We start from the raw sequence: 12,626 nt of genomic DNA on the forward strand, positions 1-12,626 counted from the left end.
CTGCTGGAATTACAGACATGTGCCACTGCGCCCAGCTAGTTCTGCATCTTTTATTTTTTTAGTTGTAGATGGATACAATGCCTTTATTTATTTTTATTTGGTGCTGAGGACATGAACCCAGTGCCTCACACATGCTAGGTGAGTGCTCTACCACTGAGCCACAACCTCACCCTCCTGCATCTTTAAAACAGGGAAAATAATGCCTTATTTGCCTATGCCACAGAGTTAAGAGGAAAAACTGAAGTAGATTAATTCAAAATCCTTTTCAAAATACAAGGCACTATACAAATGTAAAGTCATAATTTCAATTTGTTATTTCATTTGTGAAAGGTTTGTCTCCAGATACTCTATCAATTAATGTTTAAGAATTTTAATCCTAAGAGTCTTAAGTCTTTTGAGGATTTAGTTATAACATTACTTTTAAGGAGAACTTAATATGAACATTGTAACACTTTTGATATGAATATGTGTTGTTTATTATGGCGCTGTAGCTGGTTTCATGTAGGCCATTCAATATTAGTTATCTTGCTACACTGAAGAAGCTCCCCCCTCCGCTTTTTTTTTTTTTTTTTTTTTTTTGGTGGTGGTGGGGATTGAACCTGGCTTGGTTTAGGTTGTCAAGATGCTGTGCCATTGGCTCCATTCTCAGCCCCCAAAAGTTTGCCTTTCTTACCTACTAATCAGTTGTTACCCTCTCCATCTGGAGACTTAATATTTGATAATTATTTTTATAGTCTTTTGTGCACATAAATACAAATTGATAAAATCTACATCTATAATTAGTATATGTTGCTGTGTTATAAATGACATATATGAAGTTTAGCAGAATAAAGCATTAGGATGTTCATTCTGAAATGGCATTTACAGTGGAGGTTAGTTGTGGTGGGTAAGAAGTGGACAGAGACTGGAATTAATACCTTAAATAATGAAAAAAGTTACTTCACTACAACTAAATTGCCTTTCATAACAGTCTTTGAATTATAAAAGAAATCAAGAATATGTGATTTTTTTTCCCTTTTTGTTAGGTAAGACCATGTTAGTGAAACTTGGGGAAAGATTAATTTATAAAATTAGTTAGCCATTGAATATAGTTTTGGTGCTTTTCTGCCAGCTTACCATCTAATACTTGTATTTTTTTTAAGTTGGCTTCAGCTGTTCTGGAGGCTGTGGAAAACAATACTCTAAGCATTGAACCAGTGGGATTACAACCTATTCGATTTGTGAAAGCTTCTGCAGTCGAGTGTGGAGGACCAAAGTAGGTTTTCACATCTAACTTACAAAAAATAATGAATTTTTGAACTTTTGTATGTGAGCATTTGTTTAGTTTTTTAGTTTTAATTGTGGTTGCATGTCTCCTCAGGTTTCTCTTTAGTCTATATAGCCCAAAGACAGATTCCTAGATAGCATTGCAAATTTAACATCAAAAGAAAGCCTTTTTAATTACAAAAATAAACATATATGCTAGGGATCCAGGTAGACAAAGATTAGAAACATGCTTTTTGTTTTTGTTTTTGTTTTTTTAACCCCATGCTGTGAACCATTTAGTGAATTGTAGGCAGATTTTTGTTATACCTGTATATAGCTGTGTACACTGGATGTCTGTGTGAAATATTTCTGAGTTTGGGGAGATACTCAATTAGACCAAATCTTATCATACATGAAAAAAGGATGCTAAAGAGACTAGATTAGTCCTTTCCTTGCATATTGCTAATATAAAGTGTTCTCACTTTTATAAATAATCAGTTCCTGTCTTTCATATGTGAGAGGTATTTGAAATTTATGTGTGTGTGTGTGTGTGTGTATGTGTGTGTGTTTTGTGGTATTGGGAATTGAACTCAGGGCCTTGTACTTGGTAGGCATGTACTCTAGCACTGAGCTACATCCTCAGTCTGGTGTTTGGGATCAGAGGTAAGACTGCCATATTTCATAGCAAGGCAAGTTCTTTCATCCATTCCCAGGAATAGGAAAAATTAAAACCAATTTTTAGATACTGCTGGTTTTAGGTAAAGGTAAAGATTTTACCTAAAATCAACACATAATTGTACCTTGTTTTATGTTTTAAAAATAACTTGGAAAACTTTTGAGGAAGTTGCTTAGTTAGCATTCAAGAAGCAGATCAATATGGAAGACTGGAAAGCCTAACAAGAGTTCATAGAAAGTAGTAATTGACTCTCATCAGGATTATTGTGAAGTCAGAAGATGAAAAGACTTGTGGAGATTAACTAATAAATCTGTTAAAATTTGTCATAAAAGTTCTGTTCTTCCATTTCTCATGATGTGTATCCATCCATTCTCAGCCAGCTTAGAGAACGATGGTGGTACTCAAGTAGCTGTTTGTGGAGCTACCTACTCACGTGTTTGCTTTGTGAACCACACATCTACACAGAGTCTGTCCTGTATCAAACTCCTCCTGTGACATTCCTGTAGCACAGTGGCCCCTGAATCATAGGAAAGGATTTATATTCTTTAAAAAAAATTTTTTTTACCTTTATTTAATTAAATTATTTATATGTGGTGCTGAGAATTGAACCCAGTGCCTCACACATGCTAGGCAAGTGCTCTACTATAATACCATAACCCCAGCCCTACATTCTTCTACAAACACTGAAATATTTTTATCTTGGTCCTTCAATCCCCCAAATGGAGAATCAAATTTTATGATAGCAGTGTTTATACTTTAAAGCGCTATGTCATACCTTATTTTAAATATAGTGTATAATAGTTTTGCTATAGAATTTAAATTTTACATCCACGATATGTGATCTATCACACATAGTATGCATTTGCACATACCATTGAATGATGACAAATAGGAATGTCAGTAAAAATGAATTTGTAGTATTTTAGTAAAACAATTATATAGGTGAAAGAGCAGTTTATCCATTTAAGGATATTGTACTTGTGGGCATAAGGCCAAAAGCCAAGGAGTTTGGAGTGCCCTGTCACATGGAAAAACTGAAGGAAGATGTTGTCTTTTTATTTATTTTTTAAATATTTTTTTAGTTGTACATGGGCACAATACCTTTATTTTATTTATTTATTTTTATGTGGTACTGAGGATCAAAACCCTGTGCCTCACATGTGCTAGGCAAGTGCTCTACCACTGAGCTACAACAACAGTCCTTTTTGTTTTTTTGTTTGTTTATTTATTTATTGGTACCAGGGATTGAATCCAGGGGCACCTAACCCCTGAACCACATCCCCAACCCGTTTTAATTTTTTTGAGACAGGGTCTCACTAAGTTGTTTAGGGCCTTGCCAAGTAAGTTGCTGAGGCTGGCTTTTGAACTTGTGATTCTCCTGCCTCAGCCTCCTGAGCCCCAGGGATTTCAGGTGTGTGCCCCTACACCTGGAATTTTGTCTTTTTAAAATGAAATATAAAGTGTGACCTTTGCCAAGATTCTTGTGGTCTGTTATGAAGATAGTGACATGGTGCTATAGGAATTTTACGGAAGGCAAGATCATTCCAGATGTGATCAAGGACTCTTGAAGAGAGGGAGATTTGATTTTTTTTTTTTTTTTTTTTTTTTAAAGCATGGGTAAATTTTGGATAAAGAAGAAAAGAAGAGTTGGTATGACTGAAGACCTAGAAACAAGGAAACAAATGTTGAGTTATGGAAAAGAAAGGAGTTATGTGACAAATCTTCAGAAAGAAAACTTAAAGTGGGGTAGGAGGCTAGGTAAAAGAGAAAGTAGTTAGAAATGACTGGAAAAATTATTTGAAGTACTTTTGGAAATTAACAAGAAAGGCTCTAGCTTGTGGAAGATGATTGTGGGTTAAGATTTAGACATGTTGATACCCTCATGTGAAAATGACAAGCAAGGATGTGAAACATTGGCACTAGAGCTATGAAGAGACACCAAGGTGGTATACCATGCTAAAAAAAATCACTGGAGTGGAGTCAGAAGACTTAGCATTGAGGCCTGACTCAAATAATAATAAATTGACTGTGACTAGTTTACAAGTGACTTTGGAGTAAGATCATTTAAGAAATGGTTTTTTATTGTTTTAAAATTGATACTTAAATCCACTTTAGCAGAGTCCTTTCAAAATTAGATAGGATAGTAGAAAAACAGGTATATATCTGTTCTCAGAAGAATAATATGTAAATTGTTTTTATCAGCTTGATGCTCCTTTTTCTTGTTGAGTAAGTTATAAGTTTGGAAATTCCAAGGACTTCTAACACTCAAATCTTAAATTTATTGACCTTTTATTCTCCCCAAACTAGTAATTAGTACTTTAAAACAATTTGCTAATAAAGGAACTTTGAGACAAAAATCTCTTTAGAAAGATCAGAAGTGGTTAGTGATTTGCATGGCCACCTCCAAAATTCTCCTGTTCCAAATAACAAATGCCTCAGGTGTTTTCTTCCTATGGAGGCACATTTGTATCATGTTTCTTCTAGAGCTGGTATTAATGTTTATACAATACATTGTTCTTTATTATGTAATTCACGATGTCATATAAAATGTCATTGACCACTTTATTTTACTTAGAGCAGTGCTAATTTTGTATTGATAGAGTGATAGTTGTATTCAGCCAAGTTCCCACCTTCCTACGGTGACACTGAGCTGCTATAAGTCCAGCTTGATAAGTCCCCTTCATCTCATGGAGCAGTAGTGACAGGTGGGTCATCAGTCACTGAGTATCAGCGGTGTGCCAGGCACTTAGAGATGAATAAGACACTGTCTCTGTCCTCAAGAGGCTCATAGCCTCATCCAAGACAGGAAACCCTCATGCCAAATAGAAAGGATCAGTGAAAAATACAGTGTGCTGTTTATATGGGGGGTTAAGATTCAGTAAGTTTATAATGTGGCTTATTCCTTTCTACTTCTGTGTCTCACATTAAATGCATGCATATAAACCAACCAACCAAACAAGCAAAAAAAAAAAAGCACCTCATCTGGAAGCAGTTACCCTGCAAGCTATCAAGAACAGGGTTTTGGTTTTGGTTTTGGTTTTAGTTTTAGACAGGGTCTTGCTGAGTTGCTGAGGCTGGCTTGGAACTCTCGGTCCTCCTGCCTCAGCCTCCCAAGCTGCTGGGATTATAGGCATGGGCCACCTCGCCTAGCACGATCAGGTTTTAAGACTTGAACAGTCATCATTAAGTTTTTCTCAGTCCTTTTACTAAACTGAGCACTGTTCTAGGGCTGATTACTTATTTGTAAATTTGCTCTAGGACAGGACACATTGTATAAAAACATTTAGTTCCTGTTCCTAGAAGCAGTTAGGGTTATGGTGTTATGCATATATTAGAATATAAGCCCCTCAAGGACACAATTGTTTTTTCCTTTTCATCACTATAGCTCATCATTCAAAACAGGGTTTGGTTAGTAAGTTCTCAAATGTTTGTTGTCTTACTGAGTGAATATTAACTTATACAGAGGGTAGGAGCAAAATGCTTTTAATCTTAAAAAGTGATATTTATTGTTATTTTACAGAAAATGTGCTCTTACTGGCCAGAGTAAGTCTTGTAAACACAGAATTAAACTAGGGGACTCAAGCAACTATTATTATATTTCTCCTTTTTGCAGATATAGGGTAAGTGACTTAACCATAGTTTTAATAAAGTTCACTTTGATGCACGACAGTTGACTCATCATGACATTTTTTTTTTCCCTTTCGGCCTAGATCACTTCTGTATGTAACTTTTTTACGTACATTCGATATATTCAGCAGGGACTTGTGAAACAGCAGGATGGTGAGTATTCTTAGTGTGTTATAAGTATGTATGTGAAGGTTTAACAAGAAGTGTAGGACAAGTAACGTTCAAAAAAACTTTGTTTTTACATTTGTAGTTCTAATGAAATGTGTGGATAATTTGAGAACAGATACATCTTTTCGAAAATAACATATTTAATCCTTTTATTTGCCTCATTTTACTGTCTTGAATTTTAAGCCAGACCAGTTGTAATTTGTAAGTGGTATGTGATCAATCAAGTATTAAGTGTGAGGCGAGTACAAAAGCTTATCAAATTTAGTCCTTGAGAGATAAAAATGAGAAAGCTCTACACTAATCTACAGAACCTATAAAGAACTCAGAAAACTTCACACCAAGAATACAAATAAACCAGTCAATAAATGGGCTAAGGAAATGAGCAGACACTTCACAGAAGATCATCTACAAGCAAACAACAGATATATGAAAAAAGGTTCAACACCTCTAGTAATAAGAGAAATGCAAATCAAAACTACCGTTAAGATTTCATCTCATCCCAAGTAGAATGTCTATTATCAAGAATAGATGTTGGCAAGGATGTGGGGAAAAAGGTGCACTCATACATTGCTCATGGGGTTGCAAATTGGTGCAGCCACTCTGGAAAGTGGTATGGAGATTCCTTAGAAAACTTGGAATGAAATCACCATTTGACCCAGCTATCCCACTCCTTGGCCTATGCCCAAAGGACTTAAAATCAGCATACTACAGTGACACAACTACACCAATGTTTATAGCAGCTTAATTCACAATAGCTAGATTGTGGAACCAACCCAGATACCCTTCAGTAGATGAATGGATAAAGAAACTGTGGTATATATACACAATGGAATATTATACAGCCATAAAGAAGAATAAAATTATGGTATTTGCAGATAAATGGATGGAGCTGGAGAATATAATTCTAAGTGAAATAAGCCAAGCCCCCAAAACCAAAGACTGAATGATTTCTCTGATATGTGGATGATGATACATAACAGGGGGCAGGGGAGGCAAGAATGGAGGAAAGATGGATTGTATAGAGGAAAATGAGGGGTGGGGAGCAGGTAGGGGGAAGGAAAGATAATAGAATGAGACAAATATCATTACCCTGTATACATGTATGATTACACAAATGGTGTGACTCTACTTCATGTACAACCAGAGAAATGAAAGTTGTACCACATTTGTGTACAATGAATCAAAACAAAACAAAACAAAACAAAAAAAGAAGGCTCTAGAAGTGGTCAGATTTGTTTAAAACAATTGTTGGAAACCATGAAGGAGCTAACAATAAAATTTTCCTGTACTTTTCTACATTCATGTGTGAATTAATAAAGCAATCATGAGATAATTCTGAATGGAATAAAGATTGCCATATTCTATATAAATCAGTAGAATGTGCACATGATGTTCCAGATGAGCCAGTTCATGCAAGTGTGTTAATGTTTTTAATACAATTTTCTGTGACTGCTCATGGTTTTATAGCCCAGTGCCTTAAATATCAAGCACTAAAACTGATTGGACCTGTTAGCTTCAAAGCAGTATTTCTTGAGCACATGTAATTTAGGGACAAGTCTATGCTAGTTTTACATTTGAAGTTGTGGGAGGTTTTCCTGTTTATATATTTTTAGGCCCTGAAAATATCTTTCAGTCACATAAACTAGTGAATCTCAATTCTGTAGAAAAATTAGTCATGTCAACAAAACTTTAGTCTTTTGCAAACTCTGTGTTGAAAAAAAAAGTTGTATTTATTTGGAATCCCATATAATTGAATTTTAATGCCTAGAAGAATAGGAATGAAATCTGTCTTTAATTACTGTTGAATTTCAAAAGTCTACATAACATTAAAGTAGTCTTTGAACTGTATAATAGTTTTTATGACTTTAATAACCCTGAAATCTTTAAAAATAACTGCTGGATAATATGATTTAAAATGGAGAACAAGTGATTTAAGTTAAATTACCAGCATATTTTTTTCCTTGTTAAAATAAAAGATTTGTAGGAAAATCTAAAAGATAATTTACCTTTTTGAAAATAGAAAATAACATGAGTTATGCTGGTAAAGTTAATACCTTCTCTGGTTTCTGTCATCTTGCACCTCACAAATTTGGTACTTGTTATAGACTGTGGGTTTATAGTAAACAGGTATTTTCATTTTAAAATCTGTTATCTGTGCCTTGTGCTAAACAAGGATTAAGGGCATCTAAATATAAGACAGGGTTTCTTGACCTTGATATTACACCTTAAACATTCCAGATCCAAAAATCTGAAATGCTCCCCAATATTAAACTTCTTTGGGGCAGATATGATGCCACAGGTAGACAATCCCACACCTGACCTCATGTGTTAAGTTGCAGTCACAGCACAGGCAAACTAAAAATACTCAGGCTACATGGATAAGGAGTATGTAAGATATGTGAATTTCAAGTTTAGACTTGGGTGTCTTCCCCAAGGTATCTTTTGTATATATAAATATTCTAAAATCCAAAAATATCCCAAATCTGAAACACTTCTGGTCACAGCATTCAGATAAAAGATACTCGGCCTGTGTTGACATTTTGAACTGAATAATTCTGTCTTGAGGGTATGTGTTAGTGCATTGTAGGATATTTAACAGCATCCCTGGTTTTACTTACTAGATTCCAGCAGCAGTCCTTAGATGCAACAGTGAAAAATGTGTACTGACATTGCCAAATGTACCCTGGGAGGCAAAACTCCCCTGGGTGAGAACTGATAAATCAGTCCCATCTGATCACGGTCCTTTTATTGTTTGAAATACTGAACAGATTTTTTTTTCTACTTAGAGTGGGAAATTATAAAATAATATAGAGTTGAAATTTACAGATAATCCTCTACATTTATTTTTATTTATAATTTGAGCCCAACACGGAGTTTTCTCTATTATTACAAAGAATGTTACTGAGTTTTCTGGATTGTCTCGTTTTCCTTTTTTCTGGTTCGCTTTCTGTTAGTGTTAATGAAGAATAAAATGGCCAAAATATAGCCTACTAAAGCAAGAAGATCCATAAGTTGAATAATAACTTGAAAAATTGAATTCTGAATTATCCTCACACTGAAGTGTATATCTGTTGGGGGGGCTAAAGTGATATTCTTTAATGTATCTAACAAATAGTTGTGATAAAAATGTGAATATTACTTTTATTGATAAAACTGGAATGCCCATAGGTATGTGGAGAAGTTAGTGTGAAATATTGAAAGACATTAGACATTAGATGTGTCGTTAGAAAGCGTGCAATTTGCATTGTCAGCTAATCTTATATTTTTAGATGTTATGATTTGCTGATCTTACATTTTTAGATGTTATGATTCACACGTTCCTCTTCTCTGTTTGTATAGTTGATCAGATGTTTTGGGAAGTTATGCAGCTGAGGAAAGAGATGTCATTGGCAAAGCTGGGATATTTCAAAGAGGAACTCTGATGCTCTGCGTGGGACCATGCATGAACCTCCCTGAATAACTGAAAAGTGGCTGAATATTTTTATGGTTACTCGATATTTATTTCTAAGGAGTGGGCTCAAGACTTTTTTCCCTTTTTGCAAATTACACTAAGAAGTACTGTGATTTCTTTTTAACTGACCTATGCTGTTTCTGCTTATTCTTTAGTGAACACACTGTAAAGAATTGCAGGTATACTAGTGATTGTAATTTATAGCTGCAAAAAAAAAAAAAACAAAAAAAAAAAAACAAAACAATAAATCTTAGATTGAATGTTTGTTTCATATATAGATAACATGGCAATAAACTTGAAAATTGAAGCAAAGTGGAAAAAAAAATCCTAGGAAAAAGTAGTTTTGATTAAGAAGAAATCAGAAACCTGATTTACTTACTATTAAAGGAAATACTTAAAACTTTACCCACAAGAAAACTCTAGGCCAGATAGTTTTACTAAACTTTAAAGAATTAGTTATTCTAATATAAATTCTTCCAGAGAGTAAGATGTCTCCTACATAAAACCCATATAACCTTGATAGTAAAAATGGGGATGATGGAGAAAGAAAAATTATGGGCCCATTTTAAACATGGATATATATGCAAAAGCAAATTGAAGCTAGCATACTGACCAAGTGGCATTTATCCCAGAAATGAAATGCTGACATATTAGAAAACTGATAAAAATCTCATTCACTGTATTTGTATAATAAAGTTGAAAAAATTTGATCAGTAGTTGAAAAAAAAATTTGATAAATCAATGGCCATTAATAACTTCCCAGTCATCTCTAAGTGGGAGAATACTTTTCAACTTATTAAGGATATCTACAAAAAACCTATAATAAACGTCCTGGGGAGGGAAGTGCTAGAAGCATTGTTTTTTAAAATGCACAAGAGAAGGGTGATCATTATCCTTACTTTTTATTTCACATTGTAGTGGTAGTGTTAGCCATTGCAGTAAGATAAGAAAAAATAAAAATATGATAATTGGAAAGAACAGAGTAAAATTATTTTCTACAGATGGTGTAATTATCTGCATAGGAAAGTAAAAAAAAGATGTTCCATCAGATTATTAGACATTGGAGAGTTTGGTAAGGTAGCTAAACATAAGATCAGTACTGTGAATTACACTTTTATACACCAGCCACAGAAAATTAGAAAAAATTTAAAAAGAAAATTAGAAAGCAAATTTTTATAAGATGCTAAACAATTGAAAAAAGAATTCTGAAGTGCCTGGTAATAAATCTAACCAAATATATGCCAGACATGCTTACATAAAGTTATAAAATTTCACTGAAATACAGTAGGAGGATTAGAATGATGCTGTGGTCATGAGATGGTATATATCATACATATGTATATATATGTATATGTATTTGTGTGTATATATATAATGTATAGGATTAGAATAATATTCATATATATATATATATATATATATATATATAAACTGTCAGTTCCCTCCAAATTGATCTGTATAGAGATTTGATAGATCTTCCAACTAAATCCCAACATTTCTCCTAGATTTTACAAACCGATCTAAATTTATTTGACATAGTTAAGGATGAAGAGTGAGCAAGGTACTAATGAAAAAGGAGCAAGAACTTACTCTACTAGGACAACTTTTAATGAGGCTCAAGTATTGGAGTGTTATTAGTGCAGAAGCAGACAAAATGGCCATTATAAATAGAAAGCTTCAAGGTAGACTCACACAAATTTACATTTTATATTGACCAGAGGCACAGTAGATCAGTGGTAGAAAAGACTTTGTGAAATGGAAACAACAAAAAAAGAAATGAAAATAGGAAATTGGATCTCTTCCTCACACCATACACAAGAGAACCCTGTTTTATTTATCTATTTTTGTGGTATTGGGATTGATCTCAGGTCCTTGCACATACAAGGCAAGAGCTCTACCACTGACAAACCTAGCACATCAACTCTGTTTTGAGTGCCCTTAAATGTTAGGACTTCTGATGCAGAAGGCATCATGGTTATGAGGAGGTATTTGTAACAACCAATAGTAGATTGGAATCTAGAATATATACAGAAGTGTTCTACAAATGAACAAGAATAGAGCAGACAATAGGAAAAAGGGCAAAAGACAAGCAGGTCTTCCACAGAATTAGAAATACATAGGGGCCAATTGACATTTAAATCTTTTCATCTCTGTGAATCAGGGAAACATGGAGTCTACAATGACACCTTTAAGTTTATTCAATTGGCAAAAATTAAGAAACCCAACAAAATTGAGTTTTGAAAATTCCAATCAATAGACTCATTCAGTTATTGTTTTTGGGAGTGTGAATTGATGTATCCATTGTGAAAAACCATGCATTTGAGAGGTTGAACATTTGTATACCCATGGGCCAGCAATTACTTTTTTAGGTATATATTCAAAAGAGGTAACTATACAAAGTGCCCCCATACACATAAGAATGTTTTGGGAAAAAAAATTCGATGTTTATCTATGGAAGGATATGGTGCATTCACTAAAGAACTATTGTATGGCAACAAATGAATTCACCCAGATGGTGGCAGCACAGTAAATTAACAGATGGAACCAAAAAGGCCACTCCCAGAAAGCTACATTTACTATAATGCTTCTCATGATGGTCAATACCTATTACAACCACACAGCTGTTTGTGTGTGTGTGTGTGTGTGTGTGTGTGTGAATATGATAAAACTTGAAACCAAGGTAGTAACAAAGTTCAGGGTAGCTTTGGGTTTGTGGGAGAGTCAGGTAGGGAGAAGAACAAATATCTGAGTAAATCACTATAAATTGTTCTAGTCCCTGGGTTGGATTATGGGCTCAAGAATGTTCGTTTGTCATTTAAGGTAAATACATGAATAAGAAGACATTTGGTACTGTTATGATCCAAGGACTGTGACTAGCTCTAATTTTATGTACCTACATTCCCAAACAAAACAAAAAAGAGATAGTGGGAATGTTTATGAATTGAATTTCAAAAGAAAGAAATCACATCTGGAACTTAGGCTTTTGGCTCGAGCTGTTGCTGCCGTTTATTCAGATGGAGAAATCTGTGGTTGGGGCAAATTTCATATGTGTGAAACAGACAAGAATTCAGTATTTGACACAAGTGTGACAGGCCCATTAAGCATCAAAGTGGGATGGTAAGTAGGTATTGGATACATGAGTCTAAATTCAATGATACGCCAGGCCAGGAGATACATTTGGGATTCATTAGCTAAAGGACCAGAGAAGCTGTAAGGGATACAGAAGTACATAGTAACTTGAGTCCCAAGTTATTACTATGTCAGGGGTAAAAGTCCTCAAAGACAAACGGAACTGTTAGGAGCATCACTGCAAAAGAATTACTGTGTTGATCAATTTATGCTTGGCAGATTATTTCTAGACAGGATTTAATTGCCAAGATTACCAATCCTAAAAAAAAGAGGAAGACTTGACAAGTTATTATAAACAGACATAGGGCTGGAGGAGGGAGCCTGACTTGA

The 12,626-nt window shown here is 34.4% G+C and overlaps 1 protein-coding gene across 2 annotated transcripts in view; it reads left to right on the forward strand.

The window, feature by feature from the left end:
• RAB3IP (RAB3A interacting protein) overlaps window positions 1-9,415 on the forward strand; it is a 76,056-nt gene extending 66,641 nt beyond the window's left edge. For both annotated transcript variants that reach the window (XM_079142216.1, XM_079142215.1), the window contains exons 8-11: window positions 1,143-1,255; window positions 5,442-5,541; window positions 5,632-5,701; window positions 9,056-9,415. In XM_079142216.1, the coding sequence (XP_078998342.1) occupies window positions 1,143-1,255; window positions 5,442-5,541; window positions 5,632-5,701; window positions 9,056-9,138 (366 nt within the window). In that variant the 3' untranslated portion in view covers window positions 9,139-9,415. The remainder of the gene's footprint in view (window positions 1-1,142; window positions 1,256-5,441; window positions 5,542-5,631; window positions 5,702-9,055) is intronic.
• Window positions 9,416-12,626: the final 3,211 nt, after the last annotated feature.

The sequence above is a fragment of the Sciurus vulgaris genome, assembly GCF_902686455.1.
Source record: "Sciurus vulgaris genome assembly, chromosome: 5".
Taxonomy (NCBI): Eukaryota; Metazoa; Chordata; class Mammalia; order Rodentia; family Sciuridae; genus Sciurus; species Sciurus vulgaris.